Source organism: Pteropus alecto, unplaced genomic scaffold (genome assembly GCF_000325575.1).
Source record: "Pteropus alecto unplaced genomic scaffold, ASM32557v1 scaffold22, whole genome shotgun sequence".
NCBI classification, from domain to species: Eukaryota; Metazoa; Chordata; class Mammalia; order Chiroptera; family Pteropodidae; genus Pteropus; species Pteropus alecto.
This window is the reverse complement of record NW_006434839.1, coordinates 19,744,395-19,767,305: the sequence shown is the minus strand read 5'-3', so window position 1 is coordinate 19,767,305 and position 22,911 is coordinate 19,744,395. Positions and strand designations below refer to the sequence as shown.

General features: G+C 33.6%; 1 protein-coding gene across 1 annotated transcript in view; it reads right to left on the bottom strand.

Moving 5' to 3' along the window:
• The window catches only part of TFEC (transcription factor EC), an 84,261-nt gene that overhangs the window by 54,836 nt on the left and 6,514 nt on the right, over positions 1–22,911 (bottom strand). The window contains exon 2 of the mRNA XM_025045976.1: positions 8,481–8,732. Coding sequence (XP_024901744.1) covers positions 8,481–8,660 — 180 coding nt within the window. The 5' untranslated portion in view covers positions 8,661–8,732. The remainder of the gene's footprint in view (positions 1–8,480; positions 8,733–22,911) is intronic.

Below are 22,911 nucleotides of genomic sequence, written 5' to 3'. Positions count from 1 at the left end.
GAGGTACTCTAGTCAGATGAAAAATGTAACTATGAAATCAATACAAAATATAAGAAGAATGAGTAACAGTTAAAATTTTGTGGTCTAAATAACAAGAATATATGTATGTATAAATTCTGTAAATATTAATACAGAAAGGTAGGTGAGAACAAAGGGAGATGAGACCATGCTTAGGTAAATTTTTACTTAAGAGTATGACATAGATATTGCTAATCAATGATATATATATACTATATACATAAATATAGTCTATAAGTATATATCTTAAAAAGTTAGGAGTAAGGAGAGAGAGAGAAAGAGGAACTTAACCTGTCCAATAGTGGATAGAAAAAGATGGCAAATAAGAAAATAGAAAACATAGTAATTTAAAAAGCATGAAAAAAATAACTATTAAATTCTAATACTAAACTATTTACAAGAATGTAAATGGGTTAACATACTGATCAAGAAACTCTCTCTCAAACTGGATTTTAAAAAGCTACTGTATGGTTTGTCTATAAGAGACACATTTAAAATAAAACAGTAGAGAAAGCTGTAAACAAAGTGAAAAGTTGTACCATGAATATGACCAAAAGAAAGCTCACAGTAACTATTGTAGTATTAGGCCATAAAACTCAAGGTAAAATTTTTTAAAAATTAACACTTAGTGATCACGAATGCATATACACTTAAGAATACTTATAACAGTCAGAATTCTATGTAAAAATAAATTAATAATTATTGACATATTTTAGCTCACCCCTCTCAAAATCATAAATCTGAATTTAACCTTCTCTTCACCTATTCTCTAGGCCATGCCTTGGGTTTGTCATCCTTTAAATTGTTCCAATTCTGAAATCTTAAATTCTATTACTTCATTCATCAAATGCAATCTCCTTTTTAGATCCAATCTAGACCTTGTTACAGGCAGACCAACAGAATGATTCTTATTTATGATTCTCTGTGCCTCTGCCATGTTATCTTTCTGACCAAACATCTTGAACATCTCAAGGGTTCAATCTATCTACCTCCTGAATTCAAGGTGGAATGGTTTCTACCCACTATCTTACTGAAATTCCTTTTGTTGCTATTTTCTTTTTACCTTTTTTTCAATCACAGTCGACATTCAATACTATTTTGTATTAGTTTCATGAAATATATTTTCCCATCCGTTTACTTTCAGACTGTGTGTGTCTTTCTATCTGAAGTCGATCTCTTGTAGACAGCATATGTTTTCTTATCCATTCAGCGACCCTATATTTTTTGATTGGAGCATTTAATCTATCTACTCTTAAAGTGATTATTGAGAGATACATAGTTATTGCCATTTTATTATTCATATTTGTTCTTTTTTTCCTTTCGTCTTCCTAAAGAAGTCCCTAAACATTTCTTGTAATACTGAATAGGTGGTGATGAACTCCTTTGTTTTGTTTGTTTGTTTCTTTGTTTGTTTGTCTGGGAAGTTTTTATTTCTCCTTTAATTTGAAATGATAGTCTTGCTCTCTAAAGCAGTCTTGGTTTTGCTTTTCATAACTTTAAATATTTTGTGCCTATCCCTTTTGGCCTGCAAAGTTTCTGTTGGGAAGTCAGCTGAAAGTCTTATGAAGTCTTACTCCCTTGTAAGTAACTAACTGCCTTTCTCCTGCTCCTTTTAGAATTCTTTATTTGCCTTTAACTTTTGACATTTTAATTATAATGTGTCTTGGTGTGGACCTCTTTAGATTTTCTTGTTTGGGACTGTCTATGTTTCCCGGACTTGTATGTTTATTTCCTTAGCCAGGTTAGGAAAGTTTTGTCATTATGTCTTCAAACTTATCTTCCTTTTTTAAAATTCTTTTTTTTCTGCTCCAATTGGGTGTTCTCTGCTACCTTGTCTTCCAATTTTTGACTAGATTCTCTGCTTCATCTAATTTGCTGTTTATCCCTTCTGATATAGTCTTCATTTTAGTTATTGTATTTTTCATTTCTGACTGGTTCTTTTTGATGGCATCTATGTCCTTTTTTTATGCTTACTACCTTTTTGTGGAAGTTCTCACTGAAACCATTCTCACTGAAATCAATTCTTCCCTTAAGTTCATTGAGCATTTTTATAATCAATGTTTTGAATTCTGTATCTGGTAGGTTTCTTGTCTCCATTTTATTTAGTTTATTTTCTGGAGTTTTCTCTTGTTCTTTCTTTTCAGACATGTTTCTTTCTTTCCTCATTTTGGCTATGTCTCTGTGTTTGTTTCTTTGTGTTAGGTAGATCTGCTAAGTCTCCCAGTCTTGGTTGGTTAGCCTTATGTAGTAGGTGCTTTGTGGGACCTAGTAATGCAGTTCTCTTGATCACTTGTGCAGGGTGCTCCAGGAGTTTCCCTTGTTTGGATTGTGTGTAGTCGAGGCTTGAGTGTTATTGGCTCTCAGTAGGTGGGATTGACCCTGTTTTTGTTTTTGTTTTTGTTTTTTGCTGTGAAAATTGGTCATGCCTACAGTATACAACCTGCTGCGTGGGGGCTGACATCATGGCAGTGCCTGCCAAGGTTATCCTTTGTGTGTGCTATTTGTGGGGCAAACAGGTGATGCTCTAGTGTGGTCTGAAGCCAGCTTCTGGATTTGTTGGTTCTGGGGCTTCTTGGGAGTGGCTCCTGTGCATATCAAGATCAGCACAACCTATGACTGGCCCAGTGCTACCTGGTAGGAGCTACAAAGTGACCTGCAGTTGTTTGCTGCCTGTGCTGGATCTGGAAGTGTATGGAAGAGGCCACACTGTGAACCTAGACCACCTACTGCCAAAAATGGGCCTGAGGAAGCTCATCAAAAGGCTCAGAGCTCCCTGAGGCCTGCTACTGACTGCTAGTTGCCCATAAGGCTCAGCCACTGAAAGAGCCTTGGGTGGATTGAAAGTTCAGTGACCCAGGGTTTCAGGGAATCACTAGCGGGGTGAGTGGCGTTCACCAGGTTAATGCAGATTCAGATTTGGTACCAGTCCTGAGCCTGAGGCCACTCAGCAAAAGATTCAGAGCATACTAAGGCCAGCTGCCAGGAGCCTGGGGCCCATGAACCCCTGAGAGTTGTCCAAGACAGACTGCCACACAGGCCAGGGCTGGCTGTTCATTGCTGAAAATGCCTCTGGCAGTGTGCAGTTTGAGTGGGGCGGGATCCCAAGGAGTCACCAGGGCAGAGCAAGCTGAGTTCATCAGGCCAATTAAAATTTAGATTTGGTAGTTTTAGGGGAGAGCTCAACACAGGAAAGATTGTGTCCACCTATAGGCTACGCAGTAGGAGGGTTCAACACAGGGACAATGGTGATTGTCCCTCTGGCCCTCACCCTGAAGCCACACAACTCAGTCTCTCCCTCCATGTCTCCTAGGACCCCAAGCCACCGTGTCTGTGCAGGAGCCCAGGGTGAGTGCCTGGAAGCAGGACAATCTGTGTGTAAACCCTTTAAGATAACACCTGGGTTTCCAGCAGCCCAGATGGACAGAATATTCCCTGATGTTTACTGACAGATGTTGTGGGCAATTCTCTTCCTGGCTCTGGTGCTCTGGACTGGGGATCCTGGTATGGGCTAGGACCCCTTGCTCCTTGGCAGAAACTCCACAGTGGAGATATCCATCCCAATTCTCAACACATGGATGTGGGACCAGCCTGTTTCACATCTCCTCCCATCCTACCAGTCTTCATATGGCTTCTTCTCTATATCCTTAGTTATAGGACATCTGTTCAGCTGCTCTTCAGCTGGTTCTCCAGGTTGATTGTCCTATGATTTAGTTGTAATTTTAACATGGTCATGGGAGGAGGTAAACACAGAGTTTACCCACTCTACCATCTTGACCTGTTGCTTTGACTGCTTGACTGCCAATTCAATAGATATTTATCAGTCTTTATTTTCCTACATTCAACTGCTACATTTGAGTATGTAGATTATTCCTTTCTTCTTTAAATGAACTCTTTTTTTGGCTTCAGTGACAACACACTGGTAATCTTTTTACTTTTTCTTTACGGCTTCTCTCCTCTGACCACCCTTAAATATTGGTCATATTCTCAATCCCATCCTTGGTTCACCACTTGCCTCACTAGAAATATGCTCTCTAGGAGATCTCTTTCTCATTCAGGTTTTCAACTATCACTCTGATGCTGACAACTCTCAAATCTCTTCAGTCTACATTATTCCTTCTCAAGGTAAACTTGGATATCTAACTGTCACTAGCATCTCTACATGGTGGTCTCAAAGCCCTAGCATGTTCCAATAGAATGCTTCGTCATCTCTCGCTGGACTGTAGAAATAACTTCTCACCTCCAGGCTTCTGTGATTTTTCTATTGCCTACTTCTCTGATGTCACCTTTTACCACCTTCTGCCTCTCATTATCTGCTCACCTCATGCTCTTTGCTATCTCTATACTTTGCTCATGCTATCTCACCTGGTTAAATGCCCCACTAGCCATTTTCTTCTGTCCTATTATTGATAAATTTTTGATAAGAACAGCACTTCTGTGCTCCTATCTATACTTACCATTGCCCTTTCTAAATAATATTATAATTATTTGCTTACTTTTTTTTCTCTTCCTCACAATTTGGAGTTCCTAGAAGGTGCAGAAGACAAAAAAAAAAAAATGACAACGAATAATTAAAATATAGCATGTGCTGTGAAATGCTATAAGTGCAATATTTATCTACATGATATAGGTATTAAAATGAAAACACAGAGAATAGGCACCAAATCCATACAGAGAAATACCAAGGAGAGCACCTTAGAGAAGAAACCTGAAATGAATTTTGAAAAATGAGTTGGAATTATCCAGACAAATGGTAGAAAATGAATAAGTAGTTGGTAAAGAAAATATATAAAAAGAGAAAACCTAGCCTACATTAGAATCATATGACTGAAACCAATAGAGCTAAAACATAGAATGCCATGGGGATACTTAATAAGTTTGGGTCAGGAGGTGAGGGTTAAGTGTGAAAATGTCCTGCATACCATGAATACAAATTTGGATTCTATCCTGGAAAGATAAAATGCTATAAAATGCTTATTTCGATTTTATGTTTTATTTTCTTAGACTTTTAATCACTAAGCTACTCATAGTTCTAACTTTAAAATCCTAAATCTAAAGATGGTCTCACAGACTTATTCTGTGGTAGCTATGATTTCTGGGGTCTTCTTTGAATTATGAAATGTTCCCTGATGTCACAGGAGGACAAGCTTAAGAGAAAGAAACACCAAAGGGTAGCAAGATCCACCATTTCTTGAGCCCCCACACTGCCTTTGTATTAGGAACTTTAAAAATGTAAGCATCAAAATAATTCTTCAAGGTGTAAAAATGTTGATGAGAGAGATTAAGAATTGAGACCACACATCTAGTAAGTGGTGACTATAGCCATGTTGTATGACTCTACAGACTGTACACATTCTGCTTTGTGACATGGAAAGGACTCTTCACACCAAAGAATATTAGAAAATTACAAAAATGTAGGATGTATCTTAGCTATTATAGATAAGACTATGAATAAAGTCAACATGTGAAAATATGTGCATGATAAGTCAAATTCAAAGAGAACATGCATTAATCAAAACTATAACAGATTGATTTAAATTATAATTAAAAGGACATCAATGATGAAAGAGACTTCTATATACACATTTCAAAGTATAATGGTAAGAAAATGGTGCTGCCAAAATTGGAAAGCCATGTGCAAAAGGATGAAACTAGACTGCTATCTGTCACCATACACCAAAATTAACTCAAAATAGATCAAAGACCTAAATATAAGACCTGAAGAAAACATAGGTACTAAACTCATGGACCTTAGATTTAGAGAGGGTTTTATGAATTTGACCTCAAAGGCAAAGGAAGTAAAAGAAAAAATAGATGAATGAGACTATATCAAATCAAAAAGCCTCTTTACAGCAAAAGAAACCATCAACCATCAACGAAACAAAGAGACAACCAACTAAATGTGACAAGATATTTGCAAACAATGCCTCCAGTAAGGAGCTAATATCCAAAATATATAGAAACTCATACAACTCAATGATAACAAAAACAAACAATCCAATTTAAAAACTGGGCAGAACACTTGAACAGACACTTTTCCAAAGAAGACATATAGATATATGCAAAGGTGCTCAACTTCATTCACTAGCTATTAAGGGAATTCAAATCGAAACCACAAGATCCCACCTCACACCTATTAGAATGGCTCTCATCAACAAGACAAGTAATAACAAATGTTGGAGAGGTTGTGGGAGAAAAGGAACCCTCATACACTGCTGGTGGGAATGTAAATTTCCTATAGCCACTATAGGAAACAGTATGGAGGTTCCTCAAAAAATTAAGAGAATACCATATGACTGAGCAATCCCTCTTCTAGCTATCTACCCAAAAATTTGAAGAAATTTATTTGTAAAGATATATGCATCCCGATGTTCATTACAACACTATTCATGATGGCCAAGACAGAGAAACAATAGAAATGCCCTTCAATAGAAGATTGGATAAAGAAGATGTGGTACACTCATACAATGAAATATTATTTGGCCGTGAGAAAAGATGAAATACTGTCATTTGTGACAAAATGGATGGATCTTGAGATTATCATGCTAAGCTAAATAAGTCAGACAGAAAATGTTGAGAAACATGATTTTACTTATTTGTAGGATGTAAAACAGAAAGCAACAAATGAACAAGACAAACAAAACAAACTCTCATAGACACAGACAATAGTTTAGTGGTTACCAGAGGGAAAGTGGGGAGGAGGGAGGTAATAAGGGTAAAGTGAGTCAAACATATGGTGACAAAAGGAAATTTGACTTTGGGTGGTGAATACACAATACAATATACATATGATGTATTATTAAATTGTACATTTGAAACATAATTTTATTAACCAATGTCACCCCAATAAAGTTAATAAAAATAAATTATAAATAAATAGAAAAATTTTGTCTGTAGTCAATATGCACATTGCCTTTAGAACAGTCTTGGAGCGTCCAAACCTTCCAAGCCATACAACTCTGTTTGGCTAATACCACCTAAAAGATCAGTAAGATCACATAAATGTCCTTTATAATGTGCAGACTTATTAATTTTTTTAAAAAGATAAACTGTGTGCCTAAGGAATAAAAATATTTACTAAGAAAAATTGAGAAGATTGATATGTGTTAATTATCCTTTCTCATTTTTTAAGATACATAATAAGATCATTTTCTGGATTTTGCCTAGAATGGACTGGCATGTGCATATGCTTTGGGATTTGTTTTTCCTTTAAAAATCAATCTTCCGCACAAGGAAATGAACTTTGGAAGAAGGGGGTTGTAAAATAAATTGTATTGGGTGAGTTTTAATATTTACTGTACAGATAATTTCGATCCTACATATAATTTTATGATCTTTATAGAGTGAATAGACAACCTATTTCTACATTTTTTGAAATTCTTTATATACTCACTGCTGAAAAGTTTTAGTAAATATACATATAGAGATTTATAATCAGTTTTGGATTTCAAAGAGTTGTTTTGTGGTTGTTTTATATTGCATTAAACAGTCTACCAGGTACTTAGTCTTTCCCTTTTTTCAGATTAACATAAAATTTACACGTGCACAAAAAAAATCTTTCTTTAACATTTAGAATTCAAATGATGGGATACTGAGCATTACTCTTTTGTACCTGGAGGCTACAGACTTAATAGCAAAAAAGCGGTGACCTGAAATCAATATTATCCACCAGGAATGTAGATGGGAGATTAAACCTGGGAGCTCATAGGACAATGGCTTCATCTAGTAAATCAAATGGATAAAAATAAAAAAGAAATAATAGAAAGCTCAATTATTAATGTAGTTTTTCTACATTGAGATATTAAAGTAAGTCTTGTTCCTAGTTCTAGTTGTTTCTCAGTTCTATTCATTCTTCAACATTTTTTGAAGGTTTATTTATAAGCAAGTCATAATAAATAACTCCATGAAGCTAAATACTCCCATTAATTCTGTATTCTCATCACCTCTAAATTCCTCCTATTTAGTAAACAGTAGGCAAGTATGTTTTGAAAATAGAAATGAAAAATCAATGGTAAAAAATCCAGATATAATTTCATAAAATATTAAGTGCAAGATTATAAGTCTTATTTTAATGAATGTTTCTAGAGCATATATTTACTATTATTTAAACAGCTTCTGCATGTTTTATCTTAATGGATATTTAAGATAATATAACTATTGATAAATATTTTAACTAAAGTTATCAGAAAACCTTTACAATTAAAGCTAAATCTCCTTAACATAATTACGTTTAGAGATTATTTTAACTCGCATTGATACATAACTTAAATGAGTATTAAAGTGAATTGTTATATTTTATTATGCATAATAATGTGTTCATAACTAATTATTATGAATTAATAAATTAAGATTCCCTTTTGTTAAATGAATTTGTACTGGGAATATTTGCTATAAAATATCAACTTCTTTCATTTTTTTCAAAAAATGATTATATAGTTTTAAGAGTAGCCATTAGACAGACATACATGCCATTCTACATTGTCATCTTCTTTCCCAAGAGTTAGCAACTTGGCGAGTGGATTTCCAGTGGGACCAGCATCATTCTGAGGAGATGGGTGTGCATACTGTACCAGAAGTGCACTGCCTGGTGTTGGAGGGTAGGACCGTTTAAGAGTCTGGTTGATGATCTGGTGATCAAGGGTCATGAAGGGTTTTACTTGCTGTCTTTGGATTTTCTGTAGCTGAGTCCCTGCAGAACTTTCCAGGTGTGTGGGGACCTACAAAATAGAAGCCAAACAATTACAATATGTAGCATTATCTGGTAAATCAAAGTTCTATTTTCAATAATTGAATTATTGCAATAAATAAACTAAAATGGAACTGTTAAAATTGAAATAAGCTCAGTGTAGAAACATTGGAAAATAGAGAAAAGTGAAAAAAATCATCAAGATTTTCACCATCTTGTTTTTCTCAAAATATATAGCCTATACTTTTATCGTAATTTATATAAGATAGTAATAGATTATAGTTTTTAAGAGGCAATTTAAACTTTACTAAAATATTTTAAATTCTGTGTTTTTAAGAATATCCTTCAAAATTACATGCAACTGAAACAAAATTTGGAATAAATATATAAGCAGCAATAATTTTTGAAGGTCTAAAAAAGAAAGGCTGAAATAATGCAAGGAAAATATAGCTGACTCACTATTATTAACGATTTTTATATAATGTATTTCTTAGGTTTTCTTATATTACAAATCTAAATGTTCTATGGGATATTATCACAATTATCACTTATAAAACTGAAAAACAAACAAAACTCATAGACACAGCCAACAGTTTAGTGGTTAACAGAGGGAAAGGGTGAGGGGAGGTAAATAAGAGTAAAGGGGGTCAAATATATGGTGATGAAAAAAGATTTAACTTTTGATGGTGAACACATAATGCAATATACAGATGTATTATCAAATTATATGCTTGAAACCTACAAAATTTTATTAACAAACATCACTCTATAAATTTAATTAATTGATTAATTAATTAATTTAAAAAATTATCCAGGAGGGAGCAGAAACTAGAAATGTATATATAAAATAGTAAGCGTGATACTTTAGGGGTGGTGAAAATCTGGTGATTTTTTTCACTTTTATCTATTTTCCAATGTTTCTACACTGAGCTTATTTCAATTTTAACACTTCCATATTTTCACTTTATAATAACAATACTTTGATACTATGAATTGACTGAAAAAAAACATTCAGAGAAAAATCTAACCAGTGTCATGTGCCAACTAAGCAACTGGCCAGTATTCTGAAACCCTTTTTTCAAAACATAGACTTAAAATTCTGGGCATCTTCAGTCTAGCTATCATAGTTAACGACATACCATTATTTGTATGAGGACAATTTTAAGCATTTCAAGCTTTTCTTTTAAAAGCCTCTGAAAGTAGCATCGCCTGACAGTCTCCTTTATATTTACTAGGCTGTGATGTGGCTCCTAATACATTTTCCTCAAGTGGCCTATGTATAAACCTATTTAATATTTCCCTCATGTTATACAATAGTAAAGATTGCTGTACAGTGCTTATTTTTTCTTTTATATCAGTTACACAAACTACTCCTTAAATCCCTTAACATGCATTAGCCCAGATAAATAGCCTTTATAAAGTATTTTGCATTTAAATTAGCTGATTGGGGTATAATATTGTAGTAGTTACTTTAGTTTAATTCTGTTATGCTGACATTTTTAGCATTATTTTAATTGTACTACCATAAAATAATTTTTCAGGCACGTAAAAAAGATTAAGATTGGTAATAAAGATTACACATATTACTAATTATATTGCTATGAGCTTTAAAGTTGTAAAAGAACATTTCATTAAAATGCCAGGGTAATTTTTTTAAGGTAGCTATTCAGGTTATCTTTCAGTTTTAAGTTAATTATTCTTTATCTGCATACGTTTACAAAATATACATTTTAAATAACATTTTCAGATTCACAATCTGAAAGATCTTTCACACAATGTAACTGAACACTACATTCAGAACAGTGTGTATCTACAAATGAAAAATATCTCTTATTCTTGGAAAAGTATGTCGAATCAATATTTATAACACTTATTAACTAATTTATTTCTCACTTTTCATCCACTGGCTCTAAAAGCCATCATTAGAGTACTTATTGCATTTCGTGTTACATCTGGAGCACAAGAGAAGTCATAGATGTGATCTCAGGGCCATAACAGTTTTCAATGTAGTTGGGCAGCATTAAAATCAACTATAGCAGAACACAATGATAATAATAATATGCAACAGGTATAGGCACTGTGCTAAGCAATTTACACACAATATTTCATTTCGTTCTTGTTACAACCTTTGGAGGTAGATGTTATTAATATTTCCATTGCATCATATAGATGAAGTCACTGAGTCTTAGAGAGGTTAGGTGACATGCCTGTTATTGCTCTAGTAAGGGCTGGAGCTGGAATACAGACCCTGCCTTTCTTAGCACTATACATATTGGCTCAGTAATGTATACAATAAATTAAAAATACCACAAAAAGCAGTGGTTTTAAAAACTAACTGGAAGAGAAAAATGCTTATAAACCAGGAGTTGGAAGGAGATGGTCCTGCACAGGGAGCAAAGGAAAGGAAAACTCAAATGCAAAAAGATCAAATGAAGGAAGACAAGAAGTTGGGAGACAGTCACAAAATTAGTCATGAAAAGAAACTCACATGAATACTTTTTCTTTCTCCAAGTTAAGATTACCATTTCTTCTTTAGACCACTGTATACAGAAATATAATAAAACATAAAGTGGAATCAATTCTAATTTTATCCAAACTATTGGTTATTTATAGGAAATTCCAAAAGTTTAGTGGGCAAAAGTGAATACTGTCTTGAACCCTATCTAGATAATGCCTGTAAACTAAGCATAAGAGTCTAAAAGTTTTGTGGAACAGAGAAAGAATTAATGGAATGTGACTAAACTACTCCCCAGATTAATCTCTGTCTTTTTCAATCATGTACTGATATCAGAACAATGAAACAAATAAGTATAAAATGTCAGTTAAACCATGTGCAGCCAATATCCACAACTAACTATGGATTTGTTTTACTGAAGGTCTCAGTGCTTGGTAGGATGAAGTAAATGAAATTATAAGTTGCCATTGTTCATTAATTCATGTATGTAAGAAACATGCTTTGAGTGCCAAGTGTGTGTGAACAGACTAATACACTGATGGTAGAAAGGAGACGACTGTAGTGTCTACCTTCAAAGAACTTGCAGTCTATTCACAGTCTAGACAGGGAAGAAAAACATGAGATCTCCAAGAGCAAGGTCCGTGTCTATCTTGCGTACTACCTGCTGTACTGCCATACTTTCGATACATAACCGAGAAAATGGCACATAGCACTCTTTTTAAAATATGCATTCATATATATTCAATAAATGATTGAATAAATGAGTCTTTAAAGTATAGTGTATGAGTAACTATGGTGGCTACAGAAAGCTTTGGGAATCCACAGGAGGAGCAAGTAAATCATAATCAAAATATTAGTCTTCACTCAGCAGGTTGGAGCAGCTGTACAGTATGATTTGGTTCATCGAGCCATCAAAGATGTAAGACCACTCAGATGTAGAAAAACTTTTTTATGGAGAACAATAAGTAAATCATACCTCCAGAACTCTGAATTATGCCTCAACATTATCACTCTGACATGCCACTACTAGAAACTAAAAATACCGAGGGTCAGTTCAAAACCTAGATTTTATCTATGTGAAGAAATCTGTTTTATTTTACTTAAAACAATTTATTTACCTATAGCCTCCCTATTTTCCAAAACATTGTAAAAAAATACAAAATGTGATCTTGGTTGCAGAAAATAATCATTGAGGAATCACAATTACAAATACAAAATATATATATATATATCTGTGGTCTTTATTTTTCCCTCGTTCTACTCTTGTTTTTAGACTAGAAAAGATGCAGGAATCCTGCCTTTTGAGAGAACTGTTGGAGATCCATGAGAAAGCCTAATGCCATAGGAAAAAGTCAGATCTCATTCTCTGACAATGACAGTTGAAACAACAGAAGATGATTTATAGTATCTGATATCTGATGATTTTTTTTTTAAGCCCAGAGTTTAAATCAGTCTCGAGATATTTCAACTCTATGATTTTTTTTTAAGAAATTTATTTAGTTAAAACTAAGACTAACAAAATGTTATGTGGTCTTACTTGAATTTGGATTTAAAATCTCCTGATAGATAGAAGAGCTGAGAAGTAATGTATGCCAGCCAAGCAATGCTAACTAGGTAGACTCTCAATGTTCCCATGTGGAGTCATTCTTATTTTCATACAGTTGTTTTCAATTTATGCTCCTAGATACATGAGTTCATTTCCTCGATTTACATTTTAGTGTTCTACACTGTATTCTTTTAACCTAATTCTCATATGGATTTCAGATACCATCCAGTGGATAATAAGAAGAGTATATTGTATAAGGAAATTTTAGAAAGAAATGGATAGTCGTACTAAAAGAACTTTAAAGGACTCCGCCAACTCTGTGATTCTCTATGTATAAGGTTGTATATTTTACATACACTACTTTTATCACAGCACCTTAAATATTGCTATACATTTATATTTATGTAGGCTTGTATATATTTTAGCTTCTTTAAAAATGTCATTTTATTAAAAAGAAAAGCATATGATAATGGTAAAAGCCCTCAGCTGATAGTGCAGCATTCAATCCACAAACATTTAATGACAGTTTGCTCTTTGTTAAAGCCAGTCCCAAGGGGAAAGTCATTTCTCTCCAGAAAGCAGGTCTGTGACCCATGTGTCATCATCTACCTGGAGACCACTTATCTAAACTGAGGGCTTCTAACCTGGGAGGAGATGAAACACCTTCTGGGTACAACTCTTTTTGAAACTCAAAACTAAAAAGTAATAGCAAACATCTCACAAGCAATTATCTCAATAACAATATCGCCATTAATTTGTCTAGCCAAACAAATAAAGCAGGCAAACATGGGCACCTACTTAATAAGCGTGTTTAGATTATCCGCAAGTACATAAACAGAAATATATTCAACCAGAAATAAATTTTCTAAATATATTACTGGGTGATAGTAAATAAAAACATATACACTGTCATCAAACACATATACACACACATATGTGTGCATGTACACACACACACCAAAAAGCAAGACAGAGAATCCCATTGACTATGACAGCCCTTATTTAATTTTCTTAATTTTCTATAGAGCTCGAATTTAATAAATGAAGTAAAAGCTTGGACTTCACAAGTGAGTAATAGGTAACTATTAATTATGTTCCTAGTACAGAGATATATAAGAGGAAATCTATTTTGGGGGACTTATGAATCTACTACCTCCTAGGTATCTACTCATAAAAACCATATGACATTTGTTAATGTTCTGTGGTAAAGATTAATAACTCATTTTTTCAAACCTTACTTTCTTCACAGCAGTCTTTGGATATGATATATCCATAAATCTCATCTTGACCAAACCTAAAATTATATAGTCGAGTTGTCTGATTGAGATATAACTACTGAACAAAGTACGACCCAGTTCATCAAAAGTTTTACTTAGGTTTCTGAAATAACTGTCAGCATATTTTAGCTGAGTATTATATAATCCAAAGCTATTTGATAGATAATAATATAAAATGTGATTGTAACATATTCCTTCAGTCTCAATCATTTGAATTTGAATAATATCAATGGTGTGTCTTTGAGGAGTGACTCACACTTAAAAGACTTTAAAGAGACATGAATATTCTTAATCAGAGCTTTCCAAATTCAATAGTGTTCTGGCAGTAAAAATGCTTGCACTTCATGAGCATTCATATTTGCACGATAAAGTCTAAGCTTCTCTTATAATTAATCCAGCTCTATCTACTGAACTGATTTGTTTTGTTTATGTTAGTATCTCAGTAAAATTATCATTTTGTGCCTTTTAAAAATTAGATAAGCCATCAATAACTGTGGTTAATTTAATCCAATCTACTTTTTAAGAGTATGTATATTTGGAATTTTTGAGCCATGAACGTCACTTAAGAATCACATCAGAGACTGACCACCCCCGTATTGGCTTTAAAACAATACAACAGCTATGAAAACACTACAGTCAACTGACAACATCATCAATAGCCAAAATAAATTAATATAAAAAATTCAGAAAATTCAAGCCACAATACTTTAAAATATATTTCACATAGTGTTCACAGGTTTAGCATTTATTAATTCTATAAATATTTTTGAGTGCCTACCACACACCAGGTTTTATGCTATTATAATTAGCTCTGGGGATAAAATTATGAACAAAATAGACATAACCCAGTCTTCAAAGAGTTCGCAATCTATTAGGAGAGACAGATAATTAAACATGTCATTATAATACAATGTAATAAACCATATGAAAGTGAAATGTGTCATAAAATCAAACAGAAAGACTTAAATAAAATGTGCACGAATCATTCAAATGAAAGTCAGTTTCTGCTACTCATTTCACTGATTCATTTGCTTAACAAATATATATATGTCTATATATGCTAGCCACTTGGGTAGGTAAAGATGCTTAGCAGTTTCTATTCTCATATAGCTCACGAAGAGGTGAAAGAGACAGGTTTTAATTTTTAAAAAATCACACAAATGACTAAATTTTCAAGTGCTATAAGTGATAAAAAGGAGAGATACACATGACTATGAGCATGTAGAAAAGATTATCTAGACAAAAGTTATGAGTAATATCCTTGAGGGAGGGATGATAGAGCTGAATCTGAAGGATGATAGGAACTAGAGAAAGAGTATAGAAAAAGCATTCCAAGGAGATGGAGCAGCATGTGCTAAGACCCTGGTGGGAGGAAACGAGATGAGAAAAATGAGCTGAAAGGAGATAATGGGACTAGAACAGAGTTATTATGGTTTGCTATAAGGCTGGTGAGGCCTATAGAACAGTCCATGCAATCCTTTAGTCATATAAAGCTGTCTTATTTTCTTTATCACAGGAAGGGAACATAGTAGTTTCATTGGATAAATTCTAGAGGGGCAAAAAGAGAGGCCAGGAGAGAAACAAGGGCTGCTTGAACTGTGGTCCTGTAATCAGGGTAAGGTGGTCGCATGGAAACAAGCAACTGGATTCAAGGGATGTTAGAAATGGATTAAGAGATGACTCCTGAGTTTCTGGCTTAAGTGACTGAGTGGATAGTGACACCCTTCCCAAAGAAGATTGGGTTGTTTTTCTTTGGTTTTGGTTTAGGTACTTTTTGCGGGGGTGGAGGGACAGAATTCTAACACTAGTTTGAAAACACTGAGTTTGTGATGTTTCGAAGATGTCCAAGAGGGTATGCGAAGTAGGCAGCTGGATATATGGGCCTGAAATTCAAAAGTAAGGTATGGGCTATAAATAAACTTTCCATGACGTCTATACTTAGGTGATAACTGATGAGATGATCGTTGGAGGATATACAGAATTATAAGACGAAAGGGCCTAGAACTGAACATGGTAGACTCCCAAATTTTGATTACACATAGGGAAACCTATTCTGATTCTAAACTCTGTTTTCTCCTAGGTCTCATTGATTTTTTGCAAATTTTGAAAAATGTTTATTTGAAGTTTGTGTATGTTAAATTGTCAAGTAAATCTTCCTTAATTAAATAATTATTTTTTTGCCCTATTTCCAAAATTATTCACTAATCCATATGATATAGATAATGCATTATTTTCCTAGTCCAACTACATTACAACTCTCATGTTGTCACTCCTTAACCTTTTAACTGAAATTCCAAAACCACAAAGTTCTGAAAATAAGAAATAATTGATGAATACCCACTGGTGACAAAATCAAACATAAAACGAAGTAAGGTTATTTATAGTTTTTTTTTTATCCTGCTTATAGTAGATATCCTTATGCATTGCTGCAGATATATTAATGTATTTAATTATGGAATGCTGTCCTTGACTCTTCTGGGGAAGTATCAAGGAATAAATAATATACATACCATATTACCTTTTAAATTCAAAAATATTGAGAATTCTGAACCACATTTAGCTCTAAATTTTTGGATAACAGATTTTGTACCTCTTTTTATCTATTGGGTGAAGAGCATGTAGAAAGGACTATGCTATATGCGTTGCATATATTATCTTATTTAACCTTATAATTTCATAAATAAAAACTAAAAAGGGCCTTCACAATTAGTTTTAAGAAACATAAGTACAATGTTTAATTGCTTTTTATTTTCAAAAATTACAATGTATCAAAAATTAAAATTCATATGCTATCTCTTGATAACATATGAAGAAATTATGAAATGAGGACATCTCCTTTCCAATTCAACAAAAATATTCAGTGAATGAAAGATGTATTTTTCCTAAGAATGACTTGTCCACGTGTAATATTATATTTTAAAATTATAAGCATATTTATATTTAGTGCTTTTGGTTATATTTAAATAAGTTAATACTACAGTTTATATGCTTTTTAGAATTTTCTCATAAAATTCAATTGTGTCTTGTAATTATGGAAATATACAAGTTCATTACTAAAGCTAGATTCATTAAAATGTCTTGTTCCTTTTCAGAAAAAAATGTTTATCTGGCTGCATTAATGCTTAAACATTAATATTTATTAGGAAGACTTTTATAAAGCAAAAGACAGTTTGCTTCAGAAATCAACAATTGTGTTTAGATGACACTTTATATTTCACAGTTACTTTCAACTTAAAATAAAACTCTCATGTAATGCTTAAATGTATTATTTTTCATCCTTAGTATCGTGACCTTTTGAAATCATTTTCGTTATGCAGTTGTGAGTGTTCTTTCAAGGATGCAGAGAATAAAGGAGAAACAAGACTGACTTCTTTAAAAGGTCATATTTCAAATATCTTTGAAAGTGATCAATGCATTTTTTAAAAATTTACATGTTCTAAAATATAACCAAAGCCATAAATAAGAACATCTGGGATAAAAACCCAAACTTCCCTATAATACTTGCCATCTCTTATATCATTCTGTTACAAATACATTTTTAATTATATCTTGATGGTTAGATTTGGGATAATATTTATATATTATTAACATAGGCAGACCTTATAAAAGAAATGAACTGGCCACTTACTACAGTCAAATTTATAACAAAGAAATTTATATTATTTTTATTCTGTAAGAATAAAAGGATCATAAATGTTTATTCCTGAAAAAAATCCTAAATAATTCGAACGATTTCACTCTATGTTAGACTTGAAAACTTTTAAAATCTTTTCTCTACTTTGAATTGATATATGATCATCAATTAATGAAGTCATTTTTATCATAATAAAATGTCATCATTAGAACTGCAGTCTTCTAGTCTAACCATTTTCTAAAGAATATGATTGGGGCATTTTAGATAATTAAATATTAAAATAATCTAGCTGAAAATGAGACTGAAATTATTCATTTTGACTGACAAACTGAAGAAAATGACTTTATTTCATAAGTATATTTCTATCACTCAAATTTTGTAGTTATTACTAGCATTTCAGGGGGAAGGTAAAATTTATATTTTCTTTGTTTTACTTAACTAGTAAATATGATTATTTTCTACTCTCTATGTCCTAAATGCAACTGTTATTACATTATTCACATTAATCAAATTATTCAAGTAATTATGCCTCCTTGTAGGAAAGGCCTTCAGTTACATAATTGTTATAGTTTCGCCATACCCTTGTCATTGAAAAACAATGTTCTTTTAGAATCAAAGAAATATACTTCCATTTTAAGTTTTTTATGGTTATAGAAAGTACATAGCCATTAAACATTAATTCAAGGATACTGATCACAGGACCACATAGACTAGTTGAAAGCTCAGAATGCAAAATAACAGTAGCCACAGTCACAAGCTGAATCAGTCCAGTGATTTGAGTAAGGACTTTTATACTCTGTAGATAAAGAAACTGAAGCCTACACAAGTTGTCAGACTTGCTCACAATCATATAAGCAAAGGAGTAAACTCAACTTTTCATCTTTTGATTGCAAGTAGGTTCAACTGCAAGTCATTTATTATCAGCTCACAAAGATAATAAAATGTAACTCTAGGCCCCACCATTAGGAAAAAATATGTCCTTTATCCCAATATAATTATGAATCAACTGACTCAGGTAGAAAAACCTCTGGAGTTGCTTACCTACTCTTAGTAGAGTTTGATTTGATTCACTTATAATTCTGCTTTTGTTTTATTTTATTTCACTTAGTCTGTCTTGTAACCTCATATATCTGAGTTCTCCATACAGTATGGAACAATATTATAATTGAAATCTACTATCAGAAAATATTAACTCTAGATGTCTTTAAGGTGCTTTGTTCCACTTTAGTCTCTAGATCTATGTATTAAATGTACACTGTTCTCAAGAGTCCTAGCTCTCTTCCCCAGGAGAAATTTTAGTTTATTATATTCTTTACCATTACCTTAATGTTTCTTTCCTAAAAACCTCTAACATTTTCACAAGAGAGAAAAGATCATGAATAAGGAGAAGAGATAGAGAAGGCAGAAAATATTTTCAGCCTTACTTGTTCTACATAAATATCATAACTATTCTATTTAATATTTTTAAATTTATATTCTATTTACTAATCTGAGCAGACTAACCAACTAAAGTAAAATTTTTTCATTGAAAACTAAAAGGAGAAAACAAAAATATATTATAAAATATATTGTTTTAGCTTTTTTAAACTTTTATCAATTATTTAATTATTCTGTAGGGTAAAATAATGCCTTCTTCACCAAAGATATTCACATCTTAACCCCCAGAACCTGTGAATATATAAGCTTACACTACAAAAGGGGCTTTGTGGGTGTGATTAAATTAAGGAGTTTGAGATGGGGAAATTATCTTGGATTACCTGGATGGGCCCTTTGTGATCTCAAGAGAGGGTCCTTATAAGAGGGAGGAAAGAGGGCTAGAATCAAACAGAAAAAGGTGTCACTGTGGAAGCAGATGTTACAGTGATGAATGTTGAGCCAAAGAATGTGGGCAGCCTCAAGAAGCTGGAAAAGGCAAGGAAACAGATTATTCCCTGGAACCTCCCAAAGTGTCAGCAGAATTTTCTACTGACACTTTGATTTTAGGCTTGTGAAAATGATTTCAGACTCTGTCCCCTAGAACTATAATGGTAAGAACTAAGATGGTAAATGTGTGTTGTTTTAAGTCACTAAGTTTGTGGAATTTTATTACAGCAGCAATAGGAAACTAGAATGTACTCCTTATTAATTCCAAGTTTTATTTTCTTATTCTTATAGCATTAAGGATTTTGTTGATGGCTTTTCAGAAACATCCTGCACGGAAATGCTGGTACTATGGGATTTCCCCTCATAGCTGAAGTCACTCAAGGAAAATCCTAACAGAGGTCAGTTCCCTAAATTTAATACCTTTAACTTATTGTTCCTAAAATGCTCCACTAATAGAAATTATAAAGATAAAATAGTCTTCTTTCCTTCCTTTCTTGCTTTCTCCTTCTTTCCTTCTCTTCCCTCCTTCCTTCTCTTCCCTCCTTTCTTTCTTTTTCTTTCTTTCTCTCTTTTTCTCCTTCTCACTCTCTTTGCCAAAATGATCTGAAAAAAGTATAGGTGAGGACAGATGAAAGAAAACTAGACAGAAGCAAGCTCATAAAGAGGAATAAATATTACCCTAAGCTTTGTTCTTATAACTCTGATGTGCCATATGAAGCTTTTTGTAGGATAGTAATATGATCACCTAGTATTTTAGAATATCTCTGAGGCAATAATACAATGACTAAATTATTGAATGACCAGACTGAGCACAAGAAGAACACTTAAGAGTTTTGGCAATATTCTAGGAGAGAAGAATAGGGGACCCCAGCTGGGGCAATAGTATTTGATACTAGAAAGATAGGTCAAATGTTAAACATTATGTGGAGGAATTAAACAAAATATACATATAGGACTTCTGATTGATTTATACATGTGGTGAAGGGGAAGGAATAGATAATGCTTCGGTCTGAAATGGGAAATGATGGAGAAAATTGCATTTATCAAAATAAAGAATAAAAGTAAGGGCAAAAGTTTTGAAGCAAAAATCATTTCAGTATCAGACTTAATGAAATCAGAGTTCCTGTGGAACATTCAAGAGGGAAACCTAGTAAACAGCTAGATGTATGGATTTAGAGATACCAATTTGGTGGCCTGCTTAGAAGTCATTGAATTAAGGTTTTAGATAAAGTCATTGAATTGGAGTTTTAGAAGAATTAGAATTAAAAAGACAAAATGCCAAGTAAAGAACTCTGAGAAACATTAACGTGTAATGCACAGGAAAGACTAAAAGAATCTCAGAAAAGTATAAGATAAATTAGTACAGAGTAATATGACAAAGACAAAGTGAGATAGAGTTTCAAGAAAAAAAAAACTGGTTAACAAAAGTCCAATACCACAGGGAAGAGAGAAAAGAAAGAGCAGAAGAGATTGCCGGCAGACTGGGAAATAATTGGGTCACTTGTGATCCTCAGGAGAATGATCTCAGGGACTTGGTGAGAATGGAAGTCATCCTACAGGGACTAGAGGGACATTGTGAATTGTAAATGAAGAGACCTCAGGGCTTAGCACTAGGCACTTTCTCCTCTCTCTCTACAATCTCCCAGAGGAGGATCGCATCTGTTCTCATGTTTTTGAATACCACCTATATGCTAAAGGCTATCAGATTTGCATTTCTGCTCCAGAACTGCCTATGAGGATGGACACTGGAATGCAACGACTTCAGAAGTGAATTGGAGGTGCCACAAGACTCAGCACTAGGCACTTTCTCCACTTTCTCATGTATGAGAATAATATCATCTATTCCCACAGTTATAGATACCATTTATATATTAACAAAACATAAATCTCAAATTTTTTCACTTTGTAGGAGGACCAGCTTATATATATTAGCAAGAAAGACACTGACACAGAGAGAGAAGGAGAGAGACTTCACAAATAACAAATATCTCAAAATTTACATGAGCAAGTATCATGATTATACCCCCACAAAACCAGTTTCTCTGCAGTTTTTTCCAAATCAGTTAATGGCATCATTATTCATCCAATTTCTCAACTCAGAAACAGGATAGTCTTTCTTTCATCTGTTATTTCCCTCACCAGGAACATATAATCTACCCTGTCCATACTAGCTCTCAAATGTGTCTCAAACAGATCCATCTTAATCTCTATTACCAGAGCTCTAGTCCAAGACACAATCATCCCTTACTGTGAGTCCTCTGCTACTAATTTTCCAGTTCCTTCCATTTCTCTCTTCAACTGTTCCTCATATAGCCTTCAGTTGCTTCTCATTTCATGTAGAATAAAAACCAGTTTCTTTGTTATGGCCTACAAGTTAGATAGGTAGTTCCCTGACTACCTATCTAACTTCATCTCATATAGCTCTCCTTCATATTCACTGTGGTTTAGTTGCACTGGACTTTTTTCTTCAATTACTGTAATAAGCCAAGCACTATCTCTCCACCACCACAGAGCTTTTTCTCCCTGCCCGGAATGCTTTCCTTGGGTTTTTTAAAGGACTGACTCTCACCTCTCAGGACTTGGTTATAATGTCTCCTGGCCACACTGGGCACCACTATATGCCAAGAACTACTTCAAGTATTTTACATGTATTAATCTTTTAATCTCCCCAATAATCCTATGGAGTAGAAACTATTTCTATTCCAGTTTTAATGATGAAAACACTGAGGCAAAAAGAATACACTAAAGGCCACACAACTAATAGTGCCACGGTTTGAACCTCGGAAATCTGGTTTCGGACTTCACACTCTTAATCTGCTTTTAAAAATTCAGAAAGGTTGACCATAAACAGACAGAGAAATCTTCAGGGACTTTAGTTATTATAGATGTCTCTAGGGTTAATATGAGAGTGTTTGGGTTTCTGTGTGTGTGTGTGTGTGTGTGTGTGTGTGTGTGTGTAAGTGGGGAGACTTCACCATGTTTACATGCAGAGGGTAACTTGAAATTAAGAAGTAAGAGATACAAGCAAAAAAAGATAACCGATTAAATAGGTGATTAAAAAAACAGGTGAGAGGGATCTAAAGCAAAGGAAATCACTTTGGCAGAAACATTCTCTTTCTATGTAACAGGAGAAAAAAGAGAATGCACTTAGGTAAAAATATTTTTAGATTTCTAGGAAGTGAGTTGAAAATTTCGTCTTTTTAACTTAGATTTTAAGTAAAGTTATAGGCAAATTCATCTGCTGAGAGTGTGGGCAAAGGAGATAAGAAAAGTAGTATACAAAATCTACCAAATGGAATGGAAGACAATGAGCTAGAATTATGTCAACTGGGTGGACGGCTCAGCTGAGATTAAAGATCACTAATTTGTAAACATCCCAATTTGCATATTGTCCTGGTACTGTCTTCCTTGACAACAACTGGAGGCTGAGCTGAG